Source organism: Egretta garzetta, unplaced genomic scaffold (assembly GCF_000687185.1).
Source record: "Egretta garzetta isolate BGI_Z169 unplaced genomic scaffold, ASM68718v1 scaffold215, whole genome shotgun sequence".
Classification (NCBI taxonomy): Eukaryota; Metazoa; Chordata; class Aves; order Pelecaniformes; family Ardeidae; genus Egretta; species Egretta garzetta.
In genome coordinates this window covers 6678304-6703474 of record NW_009259719.1, presented here as the reverse complement: position 1 = coordinate 6703474, position 25171 = coordinate 6678304, and the positions used below count along the sequence as shown (strand labels likewise).

Sequence of the window (25171 nt, the reverse complement as noted above, 5' to 3'; positions counted from 1 at the left end):
ACCTTGTACATATGTTGTCATACTTAATGAATGTTGAGGATGAAAACGTGCTAAAATGGATTCACAGTTCCAGTTCCTCACAGTTCACATTCATGGTTCAGGTTCATAGTTCCAGGTGTAAGGTAGTTCACAGGAGTGCTGAGCTAGAGTAGAGAAAGGTCATCCCAAGGAAGGTATTAAACTTGTTTGTTCTGTTGTTCATGATGGTTGTTTTCTCAAGAAGTTGCTATTTTTTTAAATAATGTTTTTGTAATTTGAAATGTTTTTATTTTGGTCATCTTCTGTCATATTTTTGGTTACCCCAGATTCTAAGACCAGCTATTCCCCCTCATGTAGTGATTAATGTGTGTTGGCTCACCTGAGAGAAGAGGAACACAGTACTGTGTTTCCTTGTTTTATCTGGTCACCAGGCATTGAATAGACTTTGGGAGGACTTGGGAAGCAGCTGGCCTGTAAGCTGCAAGGTGCTCAGGACATGATTTGTGACAAGAAGCTTAGTTGTATACTTCTGTTTGAGAGGTCTCTCCATTGCTGTGCTCCACTGGCACTGTTGAAAGAGATGAACCTATGGAAGTGACTAAAATTGTTCGTGAGAGGTGAACTAGAGAGAGGAGTTCCTGAATTTTCAAGTGTTTCAAATTTAACATAAGTTTTATAGGACTGACATCAGTTTGGTAAATGGTAAAACTTAAGAAATCATTGTCCTGGGCTTGAATGCTTTGAACTTGGCCAAATACTGTTTAATAGGATTTATCTTCTCAATTTCAGCCAGGTTAGCCAGTCATCTTGAATGAGACAACCTTTGCTTGCTTTTTGTTGTTCCACTCTAGTGGGGTTTTTTTCCATTTGTCAAAAATACAGATTTTATTTTTTACCTATGAAAGAAAAATTACTTTAAAATTACAAACAACTATTTACAGCTAACAACATATATCCTCTGTTTCTAATGATTTTTTGAAGATGTTATGCTCAAAAACTTTAATTCCTTTTTAGAATAATTGCTTGTAATTATTCCTTGTGCTGGAAAATACCAGCCACTGTATAGCCTCTTCCAGTGTACGTTTCTCATTTTGAGGCTGATAGTGTGACTAGCAGCATGTTAGTTTATATGCATGGGGTTTTAATGCTTTCATTGCGAGGTAATTGTAATGTTAGAAGATGAAATAGTCTAAGGAGCTTTAAAATTAAACAGGGGGAAAAAAAAGAAACCACCCTCCTCCATCTGATTTTAAAAACTTGAGCTTTCTTATGTTTTTAGTGCTGGCATTAGGTTTTGGTGTTGTGAAGCTTTTATGAAACGTTAGGAGGTATGAAGCTTTATCATTAGGAAGAATGCTCATGCATGTGGAAGTTACTACATGTTTTCATCTTTATTTCAGAGTTCTAATTTATGGAGTAAATACCTAGTTGTTAAATACATTGTATCAAAGAAGTCTACCTAATTGGCTGCTGACTCTCCTTTCATGATACTTGATCATGTGAAAAGAGAATGTGGGAAGGTAGGTTGTGTAGTTTTTGCTCTTTTCAAAGCAGTTGGTGTTATGAGAAATGTGTCGTGCTTGCAGTTCAATGCTTTGATAGTTTCAGCAGCCTAGGAAGAAAGAATCTGGTAAGCAAAGCTACTCATAAATGGACTCTAAACATATAGGGCTTTTAGAGGCCTTTGGCCTCCTTGATTTAATATATTTGCTGATTATAATTTTCTACAAGTGCAAACAGTTTTACATTCTTTTTGGTATATCTGAACTTACATTTTGGGTTTGCTTTTTGCTTTTAAAACTGCTACAGTTGCTGGCTTAGTTAATATTTTAATGAATGATGAGTGAGTTCGGAGCTGTGCTTTGGCAGTTCTGTCAGTTCCCAAGAGCTGGTTCAAAACAAGTGGCTTGAATGACTTAAAGTTCATTGATATCTGTTGTCATACTAATAACATTGGGAAAGCTTCATGTATTATTGAGTGATCTTGTGAATGCTGTACGTGAAAATGGTGTTGTGAATCGTAAATTGCTGCTTAGTGCATATTAATATGGATTGATTCTGTTTGTTTTGTACTAAATAATTCATGTTTCCCAAATGGTTCTTATTTTTAATAGGGAAAAAAAAATTCCACTTGAGCACAGCAAACTGTATTTTTGAGCTCTTGCTAGATGTATGTATTGCATGGTAGGAATGGGCTGTCTGTTTTGCTAGCAACCTACCTTTTTTTTTTTTTTGGTAGTTGTTTAAAAACACCTGGTTCAGCATATAAATATGTTTGGAAGAGGGCTGTGTTAAACTTCTAAAGCCAATCTTACAGGCACTTTTAGTACTGGAAGCTTAAATTTGCTTTGCTTCGGCTATATCATACTTGGGGGGGAATCAATAGCATATGCATCTGTCTCTGAAAGTGCTGGGAAACTGTGATTTATTGTGACCTTTCTAATAGAGCACACCTTGACCGAACTGTGCTACGTACGTTAAATGCAAGAATAACAAATGCCTGTCTCTAAGATCAAATCTTGTCTTATATTTGGATAAATATTTCCTAAGCTAGTTGTACTGTTTACCTTAGAGTTCTTACGGCAGCTGCTTGCAACCCTTTATTTTTAGTATTGCTGTAGTGTTGGCGTGTCTTTCAGGAAGTAAAGGGCTGAATACTTCTGTTTACAGGGTGTGTATTACGTTCTTTTTCTGACTTCTGAAGTGCTACTGTCTCTGGGAAGATAGCAAATAGGTTAGCAATTGAGAGTGAGAAGTGTTGTCTAATTCTTTATCTGCTAGGTTAGTTTATTTTAAAAATAAGCTTTACCTTTTAAAAAAAAGAAACAAACTCAATTTCAATGGCTATTGATGTGGTATGTCTGGGCTGCATGCTCTACTAAGACACATTTGTTTCCTTTATTGACAGCCAAGTTAATGCTTCTGTCAGAACCACACTATCATGTGCTACCAGGATGCATGACATCAGCCTTGGTGAAATTGTCTTAGACTGAGTTGTATGCAACAGGTAATGTGACTTATTTGTAAAGATTGGCTGGAAACACACAAGCTAAGCATTTGGATAATTTTTTCTGAGCTTACAATATGTATGTGTTAGGAATAAAAAGCTCACCAACCTCATGTAATGCATTTGACTGCCCTTCCTGAAGAAGCAACATTGTTTTATTCCAAAGCTCAAGTTAGTGATATTTTTTTCCTGATAATGATTTGTCTCCCCTGCACTGTGAAGGGGAGGTTCAATTTGTGATAGCCATTCCCTTAGCTATCAGTAAACATTTGTAGGGACAAAACTTACAGGCAGGGTTTTAGCTGGGTGTGGAAGCAGGTAGGAAGTAAATGTTTTTACAGAGGTAACTTCCAGTAACTGTAATTCTCCAGTGATTATCCAGCAAGGAGTGCTGCCTATTTGATAAATTATGTGAAATCTAGTGTTGGCACACCATTTTCTATCATCTTGTGTCATCTGTGTTGAGACAAAAGAGCCCTGGTCATGAGATAGCTGGGCTTGGCTGATGCTTGGCACTAGCGTATTTAACTTCCCAGTAAGACAAAGTCCCTTGTTCTTTGCTCTAACTAGAGTGCCGGTCAGACTCGTTTAACTATCACAAAGTTTTTGCTGCCTAAAACCTGTGGCCACAATGTTATTCTGACTGTTGACATTGGAATGAAGAGACTGGGATAAGGTCTGCAGTTTTGAGGGTGCCACATGGCTGTCCAGACAATGAATCGTTAAGTCTTACAATGTCCTTGAATAACTAACCAGCTGGGTCATTAAATTTTGCATCCAGCGTTTCCATAAAGTTTCTCTCTGGATGACTCTCTTTAATGGACAAGTTCTTAGTTACACACGTATCTATAGAACCATTGAGGCCGAGGACATGGTGGAATTAAGAAAAGAGGCTGGGTACTTGCATGGCTAATACTGTTTTCTATATTAGCAGAAGTTTTAAAAATCGTTTTTGCAAAGCTGGTGAGCTCATGCACTTCATAGTATGTCAGTCTTTAACACTGACTAGAAAAAAGTTTTCCTTTGAGTGAGTTATTCCATGACTTCTTGTCATGAAGAAACCATGGTTCTTGGGATCTTTCTCCAATACAGCTGTATGGCTAGATGTAGCTGGAACATCAGTTGTTCTAGTCCAGTATAATTTCTGCTTTAGCATAATTGGTGTCCAAGAGTGGTGACAAGTCTAGGTTGTTAAGCAAAAACATGCTGAAGAATTTTGGGGTTCTTATGTCGGGTAATAAGCAGCAGGCTTTCAGGGTATCCTGTATTTGAGCATCTCAGTTGTAGTTAATGGGGCATGGGAAGAGAAGGAAGAATTGCAGTAGGGCAAAAATTGAATTACCAAGAACATAGTGCATTTTCTTTTTTGTCTGGAGAAATGAGCAGCATGCCAAAACCACTGGTTCTTCTGGTCTTTTTTGCAGTCACATTTATTACCTTTCTTTAAGCAGCCCCTCCACCCCCATGTTTGTATTTTTTTTTAAAAACTATGAATATAGGGAGATGCTAAGCTCATAAGTATCACAAAAGCTTTGGCAATCAAGTGATGGTTTATACACTTGTATACTTTTTTGTAAGGCATTGTTTTAGCCCATTCTCACTAGGCATGTTGTTTCTTGCAAAGTTAATTTTAAAAAGAAAAAATCTATTTTGGGGAAATCTCTAATTTCTTTTTCTCTCTTTGCTGCTACCAATAAATAATGGGGGGATAAAGTGAAACTGCAAAACAAGCCTCTTAAAAGCTTTGCTTTAGTGGGAAAGGGAGGTAAGTTCAAATGTATCATAGAGATCACAGGCAACATAAAATTCACTGATGGTTGTCATTCCGTGGTGGTGTGAATTTTCAGGAATTATTTGTGTGCATGTGCTTGTTCCTAACAGACATGGTTCCCACTGCTGTGGAAAAAGTGTTGATACTAGTAAGCAGAGCAGTGTTTTTGACACTCTTAAATAGAATTTTAAAAAGTTGAAATCTGGCCTGCATATGTAGTTGTTCTTACAGGTTTTTTACAGGGTTAGAAATTGCAGGATCAAATTTTGATGCATATGTTCTGATAACCAAATGTTCTGAAAATAGTTCAGTTGTCTGAGAGTAGCCATATGAAATTCTGCATCCAATTCCGTGTTTGGATATTAATGCTTGGTTTAATTCCTCAGCTGTTACTCCGTACATAGTTAGCAAAACAGCATTCTACTGGAAACTTTAATACTGGTCTTGAATGTCAGAAATTATGTGAATTGATATCAAAGTAACCCGGCAGATCACAACAGTCTTGCACTACATGGGCTGTGTTGGAGGATCTGCCTGGCTGCAACACGTTATTCAGGAAGCCCAGCAAAGCCCAACCTGCTGGAGGAGATTCATCGCTCTTGTGACAGAACACTATGGAAGCTTGGACTGCAGCAGGTTTCTCACTGTTAAATTCAGCACATACGTGTGTGTGTGTGTGGTTTTTAGCTCACCATACTTCGGTCCTTTGGTAATTGGCTCAAACCTTGGAACTTTTAAGCATCATGTCGCAAAAAGATGATTTTTAGACTTGCAGACCAATTTTTGTTGGAAGGGACCCCAAATGTTACCTGCTCCCACCTTGTGCTCAGAGCAGGGCCAGCCTATGTCCCCTTGCTCAGAGTATCGTTGAGGTGAATTTTCAAGGTCTATGAGGCTGAAGTCACTGCACCCTCTCTGGGCAACTTGTTGCAGAGTTTAATTACTCTCATTGGAAAATTTTTTACATCTATCATGCTGGAATTTCCCTGGCTGCAACTTGTGGCTGTTTCCTCATGCCCATTGCCTGTGCAGCTGCGAGAAGGGTCTGATTCTGTCCTCGCTGAAACTGCCCATGCATGTGAGCAGGTTTGCATGTGTGATGTGCAAATGTGATCTTATCCACTCTAACCTTTCCTCTTTTTGGTTTTACTTTGTCTGTTTGGCTAGCTCAGCTGTCGCTTTGCTGAGGTCTGGTGGCAGAAATGTGTAGGAGGTTTATGAAAGGAAGCATTTTGTCACATGCTTTGTCTTTGACCTATTTTTAAAAAAGTTTTGAGAGGCACTGGAAATACAGGTGAAAATCCCAATTCTCTCATCAGAAGAGCAGTGTTATGGTACAGCTGCAGAGGACATTGAGCATGTTGAATATTCTTCAGCTTATTTTCCTTTTTTGAATTTCAAATTAATGAGCTAGAGAAACCTTCTTAGATCTTTACTGGGATCAGAAAGGTTCTTATTGTCAACTGCCAGAACATGTATCTAAGAAATGCAATAATACATGATATGTAGAAACATTTCAGACGTTTGAGTTGGGCCAGTTTTGTGCTGCTACAAGAGCAGCCGCCCAGAAACTTGGAGTTCTTAAATCCATATTGAAGTTACTTCACATCAGCAAAATATTTCCCATGGGACTTTTTGAGTAGGTAAGGGAGGGAGAGAAGGAAAGGCTGAATTCCAAGTACGGATTCCTGCGTTGCTTTTCATATTAACAGTTTGGAGAGGTTTCTCTTCATTTCTTACCTCCAGTCTTATATACGGCCTTTATTTTTCCCATGAGTCTTCAGTTTTCTGGAATGCCAATTGCAAAACTCCTATGTTAAAGTAACTATTGGAAACCCTTCCATGGTACTTTGGCATTAATTATTCCTAGAATTTTAATGAAACAGGAAGACAATTTAATGAACTTGAATTTTGCATTAGTGATACTCTGCCTTATATGCTTATCTATTATCTGTCCATCTGGCAGCTCACATGCTTGTTGGCAGAAGTGCTTTTATTTCCTTTCCTGAAAAATTCTGGCATTGAATGTATAAACAAGCAGCACTTCCTTCTTCATTTATAATTCAGCATGAAATTCTGAACATTATTAGTTAATTAATATTAAATATGGTGAATTCTTGCTAGTGCTAGTATAACGCTCAGAATTGAAGCATATGGAGCGGTACTACCTCCTCACAGTGAGAAGCTGGCAGATTGAGATCCATCTGTCAGCTGACACACGCACCAGTGCACGTCTCTGAGTTTACTCTGAGGCAATGCAGACTGCCAAGAGAAACTGTGAGTGGGGCTGAGAGCATCTACAATCATGACATATTTTGGGGGAGGGCAAGTAGAAGAATTGCTTTCCCTTCCCCACCTCAATAGATGGTTAAAAAATTTACAGAATCTTTATTTGAAAATGTGTGCTGGCTCTTGCTTGCAAAATTAATTTATTAATTGCAAATACGCTGCGGACCCCAAGTTTACCAATGTGGTTATTTACAGCCCGTTGATTTTTTTGCTCAATTTACTCACCTCCTTCCTCAGCTGCATACAGCCATACAGCAAACAAGCTCCTCTGCTGGGGGAGAAGTTGCTCTTGACTTAAACCACTCTGATGTGATAGTATATTGTGCTAGGTAGGCAGTGTAACCCAGATATGGCATCAGGGGTAGGTAGGAAAACACCTGGCAATACCCGCGTATGTCAGAAATACCTGATGTTCACAGACACAGAGCTGCAAGAAACTAGGCTGAGAAAACAACCCCATTTCATATGGATTTACTGGGCTTTCAAGCCTACACGTACATAGTCATCAGCTAGCAACTCCCAAAGCATTTAAACAGATTGCTTCTTTTTGTTCGGTGGGGTAGAAGTTTGTGGGGTGATCAGCTATTTAATACATTCCCAAAAGACATCTGCAAAGGCTTTCAAAGTTAACTCTCCCATTTAATGTTAACTCAAATAAAATGTTACGTTTCAGAATTGGCCAGAGAAACACAGACCTTCTGAAGTCTTTTTCTCAGTGTGGATAAAATTTGAAATTACGTTAGTGAAATTGGTTTTGAATATCCTCTTCCAAAACAATTTTTTTGTGAAAACTTCAGAGAAAGAAATGAATCCACAGGCTTATACAACTTCTTCATAGTAATAACAGACAAAAGCCTAAGCTTGGAATTTCCATGCCCCCGATGTATGTAAATCATATCAGTTTAATTTCAGTTTTGTCTGCAGTTGCGCAAACTCCACAGTAAGTTGAAACTTCTGTTTCTTGCATTTATTTTGTGATGCTTTGTGGCTTCCTGTTGTGCAAAAATGACACTAATTAAAGCAATCCATAGTGTGACTGGCGAGGACTTGTCATAAACAGCAAACTGGTTAACTTAGCTGGGTGTTGCTCATTTTTAACAGAAGCTTTATATTTATGGCATGCTGTTCACAGGGAAAACTGCTGGCAAATGTTGCTATTACAACTTCATCTTTGGTGTAAATGTACAGTTTTTTTCCTCTTGTCACTTTTTCATTTCTAATGGTCATATTATATGGGGGTGAACCACAGTTTCCCTCTCTGCTGTCAGAAGTGGTAACAGGACAGTAAAATGGCAAGTTGTTAGCCTGCTGTTTTCTCCAAATCCTGCCCCACCACCTTGGAGGTGATTTATTTTTTTTTAAGGCATTTGTGTAATTCTATTAATGCTGTATTCTATGAGGATGGTTGGCTTTGGGGAAAATTGCATTACTTGTGAAAAAGTTGATTAGTTCATAAACCAAAATGTTTTCTAAAGGCATGTAAGCTAGGTAAGTGTAACTTATATACAGCTTCAAAACTTAAATTCATTGCTAATACCTGGAGAAGCAGGTTAAAATACATCTTGATACTTTGCCTGATGTATACGTGCTATGGATTGTGCCTTTTAAGACAGAATCTCTGCAAGCTGAAGGGGAGGAGGGGAACTGGGGCTTAATTTTTTTTTTTAAGAGATAATTTCTGAAGTAAGAGCATAAATAGTTTGGTTTTTTTTTTTTTAAGACTTACATTGCAGGAACTGGTGAGTGACACTGAATCTTGAACAGAAGGAGGATGTAAAACCCATTTATAAAACCCATCCTTAGTGGAAAAATTTTCCATTACCCTGTTATCTTTGGGTTTGGGATATGTAAAGAATTAGAATCTTGCAGCTGTAACAGAAAATAAATCTGTGTTACAGAATTCGGGCAGATCTAGCAGAGGCGAGGCTGCTGCAGCTCCCTGCCCCAGCTCCAACTTGTGGCAGGGCTGAGCATGTGTTCCCAGAAGGGAAAAGGGTTTTCTTGCCCAGAAAGAGCTAGAAATGGAATTTCCTAAGAAGAGGGAACAAACTGCAGATCAGACGGTACAAGTGTATGGACCAGCCACTGTCCCTTCCGCCAAGTCCATAATTTGTGTTCCCCCATCTGCCTTTTGGCTTCTGCTCCTCTGGGCTTGGGGGGATGGACCTGGGATGGGCTGATGGCCCTGGGGCTACCTAGGCAGGGTCTGATTCGGGCTCCCCCTCCTTTGTGGGTGTGCAGAGCAGTTTTCAATCAGATACCCAAACCATTTGTATTATAAACTGTATCAAGATTGAAATAGTCAAATGTGTCAAATTTTTTTTGCCTTTGTATAGTTGGTGTTGATTTTAATACTGGATTTTTTTTTTTACTTTTTAATATGTTGACAGGTATCAACCTTTTTGTGAAGGGATTATCTGACTAAAAAAATCTGTCCTGCTTGCAATTTGGTTTGCCCACGGAAGTCTAATTTGTCATCCATAAAATAAATATACTTTGTCAAAGAGTATCTTTGTCCTGTTCCTAATTCACTTGATTTATTTCTGATATTATAGATTGCCCCTATATTGCGAGACTACTTTCTGGTCTGACTTTTGGTCTCCAGTGAGTGAAAGAAACAGCTTTTTGTAATACCTGCTTTACTATCGGAAATTAAATTTTCTGGACGGGTGGTCATAAAAGCTAAGGCCAATGAAATAGTGGTTGGTAATAGATTATTTTTTCATGTGAGGTATATTGGCAGTCAGACGATGGATCTATAGAAACTTGAAGGTGATGGAAGGGAGCCAGTTTCTTTAAATGTGTATCCTTAGAGGTTGATAAAGTGAATGTAACGCTTCTGCAAGATTATTTGCTTTTGCTTTTCTATATTTTTGTTGGTTTGGGAAGTGCTGATTGTCTTCATTTATTATTTTGTTTTTTTCTTCTTAGTAAAACGCTGCAGAGAACCAAAGCATGAAAGACGTCCCTGGAGGATATGGTAATGTTTCTGCATGTTTCATTCTTAAATTTTGTTTCTTGCATGTTTTAGAAATTGCAGGAATGATTATTTGCATATAATGATTAAAAAAAAAAAAAAGTGATGACAAAAAATTGCTGACGGACAGTCACCAAAGTTACCAAAATATGAGTCAATGAAAAAGTTACCTTTTGTGTGTTTCCCCACTAGTTCTTTCTTACTAAACGCTTCCAGGAATCTCTACAAAGACGTGCATTTAGACGTAAAGCTGAAAGTTGCACTTCTTCCTAAAGACGGAAGCTTAGTTGTCCCAAGATGCATCTGAACATCTACAAACTTACACAAGCTTACAAAAAGCTCTCCGCTGGGCTTAAACGAAATCCCATGTTCTGTAGCTATCCTGCTATGTATAAGATAGAAAACAGTATGGTAGAAGGTATAAATACATAAGCCATAAAAGAATACAAGGTATAAAAAGTATATTTGTTTTTATTACTTTTTAAAAGTTGTTGGATTGTAGCCATGCCAACATAACCTGTACTAGTTTTGAGACTGGTGTAAATGTTAAGCTGTCATTTCAGTTGTTGAAGACTTCAGATGTTTAAATTCATCTCATACAATGCTGCTTTTTGTAACTAATGCTGACCTTTATTTTCTTGAAAAAAAAATTAATACAAAATCCTTATGTACTACAGTCTACCTTAGCCTGAAATTCTGAGTAGTGTGGTGATGGCCTTTAATTTTTAAGCAAAGAATCTTGTTCTGGGACTTGAGTATTGTTATTTGTAGTATGGTGTACTGATCAGGTAAGTAACTCATGGCTTCCTGCCTCATCTCCAACACTCTGCTTTCTATGTCATGCAATGAATGCAAGAGAATAAAGTTTAAGACCAAATTTTCAGGGAGGGGAGATGAATTCAGGCATAAAATGTTGTTTGGATCTCTGTTGGGGTGTTTGGATCATTTTAGACATGGAAACAACAGGCAAAATGGGTGTTGGTCTGTATAAAGAACACACTCTTGCCTATAGAATACTTTTGACACCATTCCTATACTGAACATTTAATAAAACATCCACTGGAAGTTTTGGTTTTGTGCAAAGGATGATGAAGGACAGGTAAGGACCAGAGTCAATAATGAATCAGTACCTAAGTGAGGTGTTTTATGTTTTCCCTGTAAGTAGCAAACTATTTTCTCTCTAAGTCCACCATCTGCTTTGGATATAATGCTTTCAAGTTTGTAATTCTTTTGCAGTGTGGTGTAAGCTGTTGTACTTTAGATATAACTCAGTGAGACCACTTCATGCTTTCAGGTGAAAAATATGTTGGCTTTTTTAGCAAAACACTGTAGGTAAAGGAATCATTAGCCAGCTATTAAATTGTTCACCAACAAGCACATAATGAGGACTTTATTTTTGTGCCATAAACTTGCTGAAAATGCATAAACGTAAAAGGACTGAAATATCTAGCGAGGCTGGGATACTCATTGTTTACAGGAGATTATTAAAGACTTAGCTAGATTTAGGGAGGATTAGCTCTTGGATAATGCATGTGATACCAAGAGGATATCCCTAGACTTCAAATTTACAATGGTAAGGTTTCAAGTTAGTATGATTTGGTTTATTGTTACCAATATTCAAGAAGAAAAAGGGGCAGAATTTAAAACGGAACACTATTAAATAAGCTAAATACCATGACACTTTATCATTCTGGTATTCTCATTTGAAGAAAAAAATTAGCAATTAAGATGGAATTTTAATAAAATTAATTTGAATGTTCGACTGTTGTAAACAGTTCTGTGTGTCTTAAAATCTTTCTTTACTCTATACAGGTTTTTAGATACTTCCAAGCAAGCCATTGGGATGTTGTTCATCCACTTTGCAAATGTCTATTTATCAGACCTTACAGAAGAAGACCCTTGTTCACTGTAAGTGTTTAATTACAGAATAATTGGTCTTTATGGAAGTTCTGCTGTTGAGTTTGGTGTATGTGGATGATAATCGGTTTCTCAGCTATACCTTGCATTTTCATGGTAAAAATCAATCACTTCCGAAAACCTGTGGTTTAAGCTTAGTTAATCAAGGATCAGCTCTTCTGCTTTTCTAGTTCATGGCTGGCAGGACCCAGGAAGGCTTTTTCTGGGCGGTATTTTAGACCGAGGGTAAACTCCTACTACTTCTCTCTCTCTCTCCAGTTAATGAATGAGGATTTAGGGTGCACATTATAATATGAGGCTATTTACTGAAGGAGGTGCTAGGGACCAAAGGAAATGAATATCAAGTTGTATACACTGACCTCCAGCTGCACTGTTCACTGCAGCAAGGCTTTAATATAAAGTCAGGTTGCTTTCAGGGATATTTAGCAAAAATCATTCACGCTTGTATTTTCTTCTAAAACCTACATTAACTACTGCAGTATTATTTTCATTTGGTTAAAAGCAGGAAATTTTGCTTAGTACCCAGGCAGTTAGTACAAAAATTAATTTTGCAATGTCACGCTTGGAGCAGTGTGACTAAGTAGATAAGCATTTCACTGTAGTATATTAAACCTGAAGATTTTATGACTAAGACCCCGTCAGGCTCTTTACAGGAGCTCCTGCAGCAAATGGTAATTGTTTGGGTTTGTTCTTGATAGAGCTTTTGCTCAAAGAAGCTTACACATTTCTGGTAATAGAGGCTGTGAAATTACTTTTAAAAGCTTAGTAATTTGCCCTTTAGAAACCAATCCAGTTTCTTCAATGGCATCTGCTCACTGTTGTCCTTTGGTAAACAAAGGAGCTACACAGCTCAAAGAATATGCTTGTGTTGCATCACAAGCCTGTTTTATTTCCCTTATTCCTCCTCTGTTTCTTTTGTGTTCCTACATGCTATAAATGTACAAGTAAAATACTGCTTTTCTCTTCCCACCACAAAGCACTTTGGTAGGGAAAACACATTTATTTTAACACGTTAACTGTAAAGTTTAAGTTATGATTGTGACAGTTTCAGTAATACCAGGCATCATTGTAGGCTTTTCCTTGCTTACTGATTTAAGAATTTCCTGATAGATTTAAAAACTGTCAGGTGCAAATTGCTTTCATTCCATTTTTATATATTCAATTATATATTTAAGTAAGCTAACCAAAGCATGCCTAAAGATGTCAGTGTTTAAAGCTAAAGCTCAATAGTTTATTACGATATTTTAAAATTAAAAATAACTTTGTGCTGTGTACTGAGTTTTCAACATAAAAGCTTTGTTAACATGTGCATTCTCTTCTACATGGTTTAACATAGTCCATAACTTCATTTTTAAATACCACTTTCCATGTAAGTGTAGCGTGACACAGAACAAGTAAGAGGGCAAGGTAGAGAACTGTTATTCGCTGTTCCCAAGATAACAAAAATTACAATGTGGAGCTGTATAATTTCTCAGACAAGGGTACAGGTCCTCCTTGTTAGCAGAAAAAAAAATAACATGTTGTATCAACCAAAGCCACTTGTCCTTTCTTGGGAAAAATATATCTTAAGTGTACAAGTGGGTCAAAATTAGTGAGTAAAAGCAACATTTCTGTCTGTGACTTTAAATAATAATTTTACTCAGAAAATTCAAACATGAGTAGTTTTCTGTTCTTTCGTGTTACGTAGTTTGTGGGGTGTTTTCAGAACAAAACCAGAAAATGTAGTTTCAGTAAACATTGTGGTTCAAAGCTTGGAAAGAACTACAATTGGAAGTTGCCATTTGTTAGTTTGGGAATGTAGTGCTGTAATTCAGGCAGGTATGTGATCATATCAAAGCTGATAAAACATCTGTTAAAACACTTTGACAGATGGGTTGTTGTTTGAAGAATTTTAAATAGAAAAAGCAAACAGCACTCTTCCATAGCGCAGAGTACTCAGCTGGCTGTATGCCGTACACCAAGAAGTTGGTATGAACCCCAGCCTTTTACTCATTAATTCTTGGCCAAATGCATTTATCGGATAGTGGCATCACCTTGTCTTGTTGTTTATGCTGGTGCACCAGTTACATGTGAGCAGGGTTAACGCAGCGCATCAGAGAATGAGCGTGTTGCCTATGTGTAGTGAGCCTGATGTGCTTGGGAATATCAGGCATACTTGGCCAGTGCTGTGAGCCGTAATTTGATGTGAAATAGGTGTTGGCACATCTCTCCTCCCTGCTCCTGATGGCTGCCTTCCTGCTGTAGACTTACAGCAGCCCCTTGTGGCCTTAAAATGACTTGTGTAGGCTTGTAATTGCTGAGTTTCCTCTGCCAAACACTACAGCTTGATTTTAATGTTTGTCTAATACACAGTTCATTAAAACTCTGACACAAGTATTAGAAAATAACTTTTTTTAGAAAGTTTATGGGTATGTCTTGTCTGAAGCAAGGCACGTCTGCCTCATGTTTATTTTTGAGCTGCTCTTGCATGGGATTTTGAGTCAGAATAGCTTCTCCTTTACCACTTTGAATGCACATATTCTGTCTTTGCTTTCCACTTTCTGATACTATTTTGTCCACGTGGATTTGTTTCCACAGCCAGCAGAAGCCCACAGGTCTCTGATTTGCTATTTTTATCCCTGCAGATAAGTTCCTATAGACTCTAGAGTTTACCTTAAGCTAAAATTGGTGATAGTAAATTAACCAAACTGACTTACAAAATGCTCTGAATTTCAGCTGCATCATTTAATGAACCTAAGAATTAATTTGAAACCCACAGTAATGTCGAGTTACCAATGCTAAGTAAATTGAAATTTGGCCAAGATAGTGACTGTATCTCTAGGCATGGCATTCCACTGCTTGTTGCTCCTTGTTGAGGCTAGGAGGGGGCTCCCTTGAGCAAGAAAAACTGCTGAGTTGTAGTGTCTTTCCCTCTCAGAATGAAAACATTTTGGGTTGGGTTTTTTACTTTCGTATTCTTTGAGGTGTCTTTCAGATATCTTCTCTTTTTATTCCTTTTATTCCTTTGGTTTTATTCAAATACAGGTTTTCCATGTAGAATGAGCTGAGCAGTGGTAAAAAGGAAATCTGGTTTTAATGTAAAGGAGTAAAATGAATATTGGAGTTTGAATAGAGTGTGCATGTGCACGCACCAGAGTTCATGAAAATAGCAGTTGGAGCTTAACTTTAAGGACAGAAACAAAATATTGAGACTTTTCTAAAACTATTTAAATTTTAAATTCTCTATGTAATTGCAGAAGTGGGTAAATGATTATTCTCAGTACTCTGGCTTCTCAACATATATACAGATCTTCTATCAGTCATGGTGTTAAAATACATTGAGCCTGTAGAAAATGGACCCTTGCTCCTTGTTTTCTTTTACGTTTTTCCTTTCAGGTACCTTATCAACTTCTTGTTAGATGCCACATTAGGAATGCTGTTAATCTACATTGGTATACGTGCAGTCAGCAGCATTGTGGAATGGCAGCAGTGGGAGTCCCTTCGCTTTGGTGAATATGGTAAATGTTTCTGTTCTTGCACTGAAGTGATTTTCAGGATAGAATCTCAGAATATTTCAGCTAGTGGTTAAATCAGCTTAAAATCATTATACAATTATTATAGTGGTAATTTTAATATTTCACTTGTCATGAGGGTTCTTTTAAGTTCTGTATCTCAGGATGCATCTTCTGTGTTAGAAAGCTCTATGAGTCTCTAAGCATTTAGTGAGTTTGGATCAACCACTTGAATACTTATTTTTTTTAGGAGTGATTGAACAAATTATGCTGTTGACTAATCTTATGGAAAAAGTAAGAGTATGATAAATTTACGCTGAAACACTTTTAAATGATAGCTGGAAGGTCATTTCCCATTAAAGCTTTCGCTGAACCACATGCTGTTGCCTGAAGATACCAGCTAAGAGTTCTGGCAGCCCTCTTTAAAGTAAACAACCACATACCTTCAGTGAAGAGAATGGCAAGATGGCCTGTGCTTGTCCTCAAGTAATGATCACTCGAGCTCCTGCACGTAGGGCTTGTATCATTGATGAAAAATGCATAGGTCTTTTGTACAGGCTAAGGGATAGACTAGTGAAATCGCTTCCATGTGAAGTTGTGGGATTTGTCTTCCATTACACTAGCCACTGATCTGCAGAAATTGTGGATTTGCAGATGCAGTTGAGCATCATACATACTCAACATCATCACTTAATTCTGTTCAACCTGTTATTTTCAGATTGCTTAGTCTGACTGGGAATGGCAGTTCTGTATAGATGCTAAAAATTACATTTAAAGCTCCTTGAGATAGGAATGGGGGGAGAGGTTGCCTTATAAGAGAACTACGGCTCTTCATCAGAGAGAAAAACAAATAAACAAAAAAACCCTATGGTTTAGGGAAAAAAAAGTTAAAATAATGTTTGCCTAACAAAAGCTTTCATAGCAGTTTCATAATTGTCTTTGGTAGTGTTTTTGGTTCTGTAGGTTTCTTTGTGTTTAATGATCCTAAGTGGCTGACAGAATTAAGAATAAAGGCCTTGCCAAGTTGACATGCTTTAAAAGCTTGGGAGGTTTACAATTAAATCAAATAGCATTAATTGCTTTTTGCTTTAATGTCAGAGGTTTAAAATAGAGATGATGACAAACAACTGTCTTAGGAGAAATAACTGCCTATACCATTAGGGCATTTTTTGTTAGATTTATGTAGATTTAGTATGTATCTTTTAGGGTACAATTTATGAACATTTAAGCTGTTTAAATCAGCACAGCCACAACCCTGTTTATTTGCTTTTTTCTCCGCATGCCACGGTCCAATATTTCCACTCCTTTCCTTGGACTGGTGCACATCTGGCTCTTCAGGGAACTGATTCAGAGAGCTAAACCATCAGAAAATTCACCATATGTAGAAAAGTAAATAGTTCCTCCAGATCAGTCCCCAGACTTGGGTCTCTAGGGAATTAGGTAAGCACCGATGCCCAGAGAAGGGAAAAGGACAAGGAAAGAGCCGAGACAGGGCTGAACGACACTTTCTGACTGAGCTTTGAGACCTATTGCCCAAAGTCCCTTTTTCTGATTGTTGATTTGCCTTGAAGTCTTTCAAAGATGTTTGAAAGCCTTCAGCTTGGTGTGTCTGTTACAATTATAGGTAGGTACTTGTAATCATGTCAAATACTAGATTTCAAATACTATTTCTTCCTAGTAGCATTCTGTTTTTTCTTGTGTAACCTCTTCTCTCCCATTCTAATGTCCTTTTAACAATAAGCGGTCTGTGCGGATGGGAGGATGTGAGGAGTACATTCACTCTCCTGAAATTTGTTTCTGTCTCTTAATGACTTCCAAAATGAACCTGTTTTTATTTTAGTTGAGGCATTTATTTTATTGAGGCATCTGTGACTGCAGTAGCTAAGCTCTTAAAATCAACATGTGAACTTGTGTTCCGCTGTGGAGGTGGTCTGTGACTGATTTTTTGTCATTTTGAGTTGAAGATCTGAAATACCTAAACTTCTTTATCAAGTATTTTTTCTCTCTGTGTGTGTATAGGCAATGTATAAAATTATGTAAGTCATTTTATTAGTGACTAACTTTCTGTATCTTCATTAATGTGCTCTCCTGACCTTAGTGTGTTGGCTTTTAATCAAGCTATTATGAGGACTATTAAAAAGCATACTGTAAACCTGTGTTGCCATTAATCATGTGGGAGAGGCTTCTGGTATAAAGACAACTAGATAGCAGATGGAAAGTTATTAGTAAAGGCTGTGCAATAAGGTTAGACCCTGTGTAAAAATTCTGTCTAAAAAGAACAAGTTGCATTGGATTGTTTGCTGCCCTCTTCTGTTGAGTACTACTGTTGTTTCTGAAGTGAAAACCCTCATGTCACTATTTTATTGAAAATTTTTCACTTTGGCTCCAAGAAAATTGTTGTCTTATTTTTCATAAGATTCTTTATTAAAATAATTAAATTAAGTAGGGTAGAAGAGGGGGCTAAAATGCAGTCCTGTGGGGTCGCAAGCGTGTTTAGACTTAGTATTTTGAAGTTAAATATGGATGTTTAGCGTACATGGGTGGTGAGGTGCCTGCTCATTGAAAGGTATCAGAGACTTTGGGCATTTTATCTGTAGCAGTAAAGCCAAGCCCTCAGCTTGAAGATCAGTGTGATTTCAGTTTGTTTGCAAGTGTGGGAAAACAAACAAGAGCTCCCCCCCTCCTCCCCAAACCAAACCCAAGTCTCTTCTTGTGATTGAGCGATGTTGTTTGTGTTTCTAGAGCCTAAATAATCATTTGTCTCAAGTTAATTCTCACTGTGAGCTCATTTCCCTTCTTAGCTCTATTACTTGATCCCTGGTGATTCACTGCTTGAAGCTGTCACAAAAATAGCAGTGTCCTGCTGGTTTTAAAAGCCTCTTCTTTATATGGAGGATAGTTTTTTAAGCATATATGCCTCAAGGAAAGAATTGATACCAAAATATCAGCATTCGTAAACAGTTGTTGTTTGTACAGCAGAACAGCACTGCTGACTGATTTATGAGCAAAGTAGCATGATGCTCCCTCAAGGGCTTTTTTATATCAGAATTTTTAAGTTTATTAGATTTGACTTCATATTTCCAGTTTCATATTTTCAGATTCATTACATCAGCAGCTGGATTTTAATAGAAGTGCAGAATTGGTTAATATACTTGAGCATGTAAAGAGAAGAGCAGTCATGATCTGTACTGAAAAGAATGTTCCCTGCGTTCTCCTTCCCTTCTTGTCTTAGGCTACTTTAGCTGCTGCGAGTAGAAAACAGGTGACTAAATCCCTCTTGGTGACAATGAACTCTTGGCAACGAAATCGTGCTGTGGTCTCTTTGCTTGTCTTTGCTTCTCGGATGGCAAAGCTTAGAAATTGTATTTGATGCATCTTTTCCCTCTAACTCTTTGTTTGCAACTTGCAGAGCAACTTACTTATAGCCATATAGGGTAGATAGCACTTACTTTGAAACTTTAAAATTTATTTTGGAGTAGTTCTGTGAGTTGGCATTTTCTTAATAATATTTCTCAGGATCTGAGGAACAGAGGGAAGTTACAAGATAGAGGAATCACAGGTATTTTCTTCAAGAGCTGTCTATAAACATGCTTCTACAAAGGAGCTGATGAAAGTCGTATACACTAGTGTAGACTAGTTTTTCATTGCCCAGCATTTTCAAAAAATGCTGCTACAGTTGTCACTGCTGAGGATTCAGGATTTTTCATTTTCAGTCTTAATGCACTTTTCTTGCAGTAACAAGATTTCTACTGATTTGCTAGTTTATTCTAGACATGTAATTTATACATGACAGGTATAAAATCAGAATTCAAGAGAGACTGCCAGAGACTTTAGAAATGAAATGAGAGCTTTATGGCTTCAACATTAAAGTTCTAATTTGAGTATGTGTACTGAATCTTTGAACATACAGGTGTCCCAAATATTCTGGGAAACACCTCCTGGATATGGTGATGTTACTAACTACTTTTTCCCTTGAATTGCATGGTTTATAAAATGGTAGAAAAAATTTGCTTGGAAAGGATCTCCAGGGGTGACATAATCCAACCTCTTGCTCAAAGCAGTGTTACCTTCAAAGCTAAAGCAGGTTGTTCAGGACGTGATCCAGACCAATTTTTAATTCATCCATGGTTGGAGACTTAAGAACACCTCTGAATGACCTGTTGCAGTGCTTAACCATTCTCACTGTGAAAGCTCTTTTCCTTTGTCAGAATTGTATGTGCACCCATCCAGTCTTTATCTCCCCAACTTTTTTACAAGGATGCTATTGGGAGACTGTCAAAAGACTTGGTAAATTCAAAGCAGACAGCATCCCTGTTCTCTCTGCTTGTAACTAGAGCTGAGAGATAATTTTGTAGATGCACACAAAAATCCTCAAGTAGAATTTAACATATACAACTTCCATTTTCAGTCATATACAAAAAAAACCACTCCAAAAGCCAGCACCCTTCCCCACAAAAACCTCATGGAACAAAACGTTCATTGGTGATAGTGCACAACACTCTTAATACAGAGTTTCACAATTGTTGGATGTACAAAATCTCATGTGGCAGAGTTAGAATAGATGCAAATTGCTATAGCTGTCTTTGCTTTTAGGAATTAAATACAGATTGGAAAAGAGCCTAGAATAAGCTGGTAGTTTCAATGGTAAGCCTGTAGCTAAACCTAGATATTTTCTTTCTTTTTTTTTTTCCATAAACTAGAGAATGCTAATAAAAATATGGAGTATAGAAATTAATTACTAAAATTTAATTCAGGCTTTGTATCTTCAGAAGAAGCAAGAAGTTGCTCAACTTTGAATTACTGGTGTTTCCCCTTTCAGATTTTCTAACTTTTTTTTTTACAACAGAAGCCATAAACTGCAGTATATAATTGTAAAATTTGAGCATTTTAACCATTTTACTACACTGATGAGTTTCCAACACTATTGAGTGTTGATCACTGGCTCTTACTGTAAAACTTGTTTAGGAAGTTTTCTTTGTTTTGGAGTCCAGTGCAATTTATCAATTTCTCTTCATAGCATTTAAGAAGCAAACAGTAAGTCTCAAGACTATTACCAAGTATTAATACTGAAAGCCTTTCAGAAATGTTCCAGAAAAGGAAGTAGCAAGTATCCATTATGCATTACAAATACATAAAGGCATCTGAATTTCCATTGCCCATTATTCATCCCCAGGCTAAAAGTGTTAAGATGCCTTTGAAGATATTGCAGAAGACTCTCGTAAAGACTAAAGAGCTAACATCCACCTCCAAAGCTTCATTTTAGTTTCCAGTGAAGTGCTGCTTTAAGCTCACCTGCAAAGCTTGTTAGGCATACCAGTCCTCTTTTTCCTTTCTTTCTTTCTTTTTTTTCCCCCTTCTCCTTGCTTTTGTAGAGTATAATAGTCCACATAAGTTTTTGTGTTCAGGTATTTATGGTCTTCAATTTGTCCTGGCAGATAATGCATTCAGGTTTTCACTCTGCCGCAATGCAGTGCAACAGAATTTCAACTCCTTTCAAGTAGAAACTAAAACGTGATGTTAATTTTTTGTTCAATTATTTTTTTCATAGCAGGTCTTGCACCTGTTGCTTCATTTATGATTGGTTAGTTATGGTAACTAACTTTGTAGAGAGGAAAAATGTGGTTAAGGTAGCCTAGGGAGAATGGCAGAAATCATCATGTTTCTACTTAGACTGAAGGAAAAGTTATTTTTCCCCAGCTGTGTTTCCATTACATTTTCCCTTTTAAGAAGCTTAATGCTTCATGATAGACGGGCAAAAATAACAATTTGATGAGAAACAAAAATGCAACTATGTCTGTCTTGCTTTCATGAGTTTATATAAAACAGTGAGCATATAACCAGGTGCTGCTGAATTGGATGAAGTCCTGTTATATTCAGTTTCTAACTGATCCTTTTTGAAAGTTGGAGTGAGGCTGAAGGAGGGGAAGGAGCAGCACTAAGGAAGTTGGAGAAGGCACTTTAAGAGGATATAGCTGCCCTACCTTTTCTACTTCTGCTTTTCTAAAATGTTTGTTGTGAAGTAAAATCAACTCTATGCATGCATTGAACCTTTTTTCTTTCTTACAGGTGACCCGCTGCAGTGCAGTGCTTGGCTGGGCCAATGTGCTCTGTACATAATGATTATGACATTTGAGAAAACCATCATCATCATAGTGCTTCTTATACCTCAGTGGAAAGAGGTTTGTATTTTTACAGCATTTTGCAGGCAAATGAATTTCAGGTGGAAGCTGTAAAGCAATAGATTGGTTTGGCTCAAGCATTGTAACTGTCTACAGTCAGTGCTGTTTAATTCTGTGGTAGTGGTATGCTCTTTTAGATTGATTAGGATACTGCTAATTAGGCTTTCTGGCATTCATTGCCAGGAATATCCTATCATATTTTGGAGGGTTTTATACAATGCAATATATAAAATTTTATTCTAACTCTTTGTCTTAGTGCTCTTGAAGCTACTAAGTGGTTCTTCCTTTTCATAATTCTTTAACCCTTATTTACAGCTATTTTGTGTTGCTTCTTGTAGCATTTTAAAGAATTTTCTTTGCCTGACCTTGTTGATAGATTTCAACTGCAGAATTTTAGTAACTTGCAATGGATTAGTGAAGCCATTGCTGATGACTGGATAAATATTTATTTTGGTAGAATCCGTGCAACGTAATATTCAAAGTGATGGTGCATGGTGTTACAGCACCATTAAAACCAGTTACTCCGTGTTTTATGCTCTGCACTACTTTGGGAACTCTGTCTTCTCCTTACTGTGTATTTTGTGAAACACTGGTCTGTTTAAATTTCCTAAAGATGGAACTTAAAACATATTCATGAGGAGCATGGAGCTCTGAAATGTTCAAGACTATTCTAGCACAGCTCTTCAGACTTCGGTAAACAAAAATGACAGACATAAGTTTTGTGCCAGCCCCACTTACTTATCTGTGGTAATTTATAAGCTGTCCTAAGTACTTTCCTTTTCTAGAAAGCTGTCCTTTCTTGGCTCATATGAATTATTTCTATAGTGTTAACTAGTATATGAACTTACTAATCCAGTTATGTGCACGTGCTGCCATGATCTGAACTTAATCTTTTTCTTTTCACAGGTAGCTTTATTGAATCCTATAGAGAACCCCCAGTTGGAGCTGGCTATCGTCATGCTGATAGTTCCCTTCTTTGTTAATGTTAGTACAACTTGTACGCTTCTCTGAGATGTTTACCTGGATATCTTCCTGCCATGTGTTGATTAATTAATGTTAGTCCTTAAAGCACAGCATACCTTGGTGCTTAAGTTAATTTTTAAAGAGGAAGGGTGTTAAAGAATGGATAAAACGCCTGGATATGTAGATTTTACAAAGCTGAACTCTGTATTGAGTTAAGTAACCAGGCTCAGAAGAGGTGCAGAAATGCCTCATAGACTTCTTTGGGCTGATGACTTTAGGAGATCGAATGTAATACTGAAATACTGACACAGAGATGATAAAATTACAATTAAATTTGCTTTAGGGAACAGTTGGGCTAAGGATAGCTGTACTGTGAAGTATCCCGTGTCTCACCGTAGCTAATAGTGGCTGGCCTATGGTGGAGCAGAGGAAAAGGGCAAGTGCGCAGTCATCCTTCCCAAAGCATGCTCTTCCAGTAATCTGGAATTTAGGGACTAGAGCCAGAGGTGGTAGGTGTCCTTGTATTTAATAACTGCTGGTGTTTTATTTTTTCTTTCATTAATTTGTTCGAGTGTGGATTTTATCCTTTGGGAAACAAAAGTCTGTTTCACTAAGATGTCTGCCTAAACTGTTCACTTTCCTACATGAAGAGTTAGTATATGATCACTCTGAATAGCAGATACTGTTCTTATTCTCTTCTACAAAGGAATAAAGTAGCTATGTTCTAGAGCATTCATGCAATGTGTAATAAGCCATGTCACTCTATACCTATACAAAATTTTACCTGTTTGGCCAACTCAGAATTGCTGTCAGGTTTTCCTAATTCGGTCCAGATACTGACCGAATGAACATATGCTACTCTGAGAAAAGCTGAACTGTCACTTCCCCCTTCTCTTTAATAGGCGTTAATGTTCTGGGTAGTAGACAATTTTCTTATGAAGAAAGGGAAAACAAAAGCTAAACTTGAAGAAAAGGAAGCAGGACAAGATTCAAGAAATGGAAGTAAAGTCCGATACAGGAGAGCAGCATCGCACGAAGAGTCAGAGTCAGAAGTATGTATAGTTAATTATTGCAATTAATGCAACATCAATCCAGTTCATTACTCATGCCATCGATTTAATTGTAATACTGTCAACTTACTATTGATTTTCTTTGCATGCACCTCTAACAGTAGTTCCTAGCATTCGCAGTTGAAAACCAGTTAAGAAAAATGGCATTGTTGCACCATTCATGGTAGTTAATTTCCTGCCAGATGGGCAGGAAGACATAATAATGTATTTAAATATCACAAGTGAACTGTCACGAATGCTTCTAAAAAAAAAGACCCACATGGAATACAAAACAATTCTAATTCAGAGGGAGGTTAATAGCTTAAAGAGAGCGGAAGCTGGTGGAGGCAACTGGCCTGATTTTGGAGAAGTATTTACATCCTTGCCTTAGCATAATTTTATTCTAAATTATATTAAGTGGGCAGGTTTCAGGTCACCTGAAGGATGGGGTGGTATCTTTGAAGGTAAGTTGTTCTAGCTTTAGTTGGTTAATGTAACTTTTCTGCAGTTTAGGCAGTAGTATTTATATGGGGGTTTCTTTAATATTACCAGTGTGGATACAGGGCTTATATATTCTCTCTCATTTTAACAGCAAGCTGCCCTCACTGCTCTGGAGGTACAGGAATCACTTCTTTGGGTTTGGAGTCAGTGATTGTAGCAGATTTTAATATGCATCCATCTTCTTCGAAATTTACTGGAGGTTCCAGATAGAATATGTGATGATGTTTGATAGTATTGGCAGTAAATCCAAATTATGTTCTGCAAGCTCTTTCTCAAGCAAATAATAAGGTGCTTTGCAAGCATAAAAAAAGTAAAAGGTTAGAAGTAGAATGAAGGAGGAGTTTGACTTTGATCCATGTTACTCAGAAGCTGCAATTTGTTTTTTAGATCCTTATTTCAGCGGACGATGAGATGGAGGAATCAGACACTGAAGAGGATCTGCGTAGACTGACCAGCTTAAAGCCCATTAAGAAAAAGAAGCATCGTTTTGGTCTACCTGTATGACATATTCCGTGACCTGTGTATTTGCAGGTTTCATGGCAAAAACTTCAGTCAGTGGGTTTTAATGTTGCAATTGCATCTCCCTTTTCATACAAACTGACTTAAAAGCAAGGTCTACCAACAGAATGCAAAGAGTTGGAAGACTTGCAGTTCAGTTGCACTACAGACACACTGACGAATTATGCAAGAATGTCTTTTCATGATATGTGAGAAGCAGCGTTGTTAAGGACTAGTCGCTGACGGGATTTGTATCTGACATTTTGGAGAAGATCACAGAAAACATACAGCAATCTTTCGCTTATGGTTACTGATGATACGGTTTAAAATGTTCTCAAAAAGACGTCAGAATCAGCCAAGTTAAAGGAGTGTGTTTTATTACTAAAACTGGCTTTTGCAGCATAATTCCTAGAGCAGAATAGTTTATGGTTACAAGCTGTAACTTAACATTATTTTTTTAAGTACAAATGTTTACTTCCTACCGGGTACCTATGGAAATAATAGGTGGAACAAAGATTTTTTTCCAAGTCTCCTTGAATCTATTTGACTT

At 37.4% G+C, this 25171-nt stretch overlaps 1 protein-coding gene across 4 annotated transcripts; it reads left to right on the top strand.

The window, feature by feature from the left end:
* The first annotated feature begins 1367 nt into the window (after positions 1 to 1367).
* On the top strand, positions 1368 to 25098 carry LOC104126686 (store-operated calcium entry regulator STIMATE). Of its 4 annotated transcripts, XM_035894630.1 has the most exons (9): positions 1368 to 1499; positions 2888 to 2986; positions 9978 to 10026; positions 11836 to 11931; positions 15316 to 15437; positions 21498 to 21610; positions 22517 to 22594; positions 23476 to 23625; positions 24511 to 25098. In XM_035894630.1, the coding sequence occupies exons 4-9, from the start codon at positions 11867 to 11869 to the stop codon at positions 24625 to 24627; spliced, it is 645 nt and encodes a 214-aa protein (XP_035750523.1). In that variant the 5' UTR covers positions 1368 to 1499; positions 2888 to 2986; positions 9978 to 10026; positions 11836 to 11866; the 3' UTR covers positions 24628 to 25098. The 4 variants fall into 4 exon arrangements, with proteins under 4 accessions (XP_035750523.1, XP_035750521.1, XP_035750524.1 ...); XM_035894628.1 differs by lacking the exon at positions 1368 to 1499 and having other exon boundaries at positions 2265 to 2986; XM_035894631.1 differs by lacking the exons at positions 1368 to 1499; positions 2888 to 2986 and adding an exon at positions 3951 to 3969.
* The last annotated feature ends 73 nt before the right edge of the window (positions 25099 to 25171 follow it).

Excerpts from the sequence above, each read along its gene's own strand:
- LOC104126686 (XM_035894630.1), top strand. The coding sequence starts at position 11,867 with ATGTTGTTCATCCACTTTGCAAATGTCTATTTATCAGACCTTACAGAA. Across the intron at positions 15,438-21,497 it reads CCTTCGCTTTGGTGAATATG|GTGACCCGCTGCAGTGCAGT; the intron begins GTAAATGTTTCT and ends TCTTTCTTACAG. Across the intron at positions 23,626-24,510 it reads ACGAAGAGTCAGAGTCAGAA|ATCCTTATTTCAGCGGACGA; the intron begins GTATGTATAGTT and ends TTTGTTTTTTAG.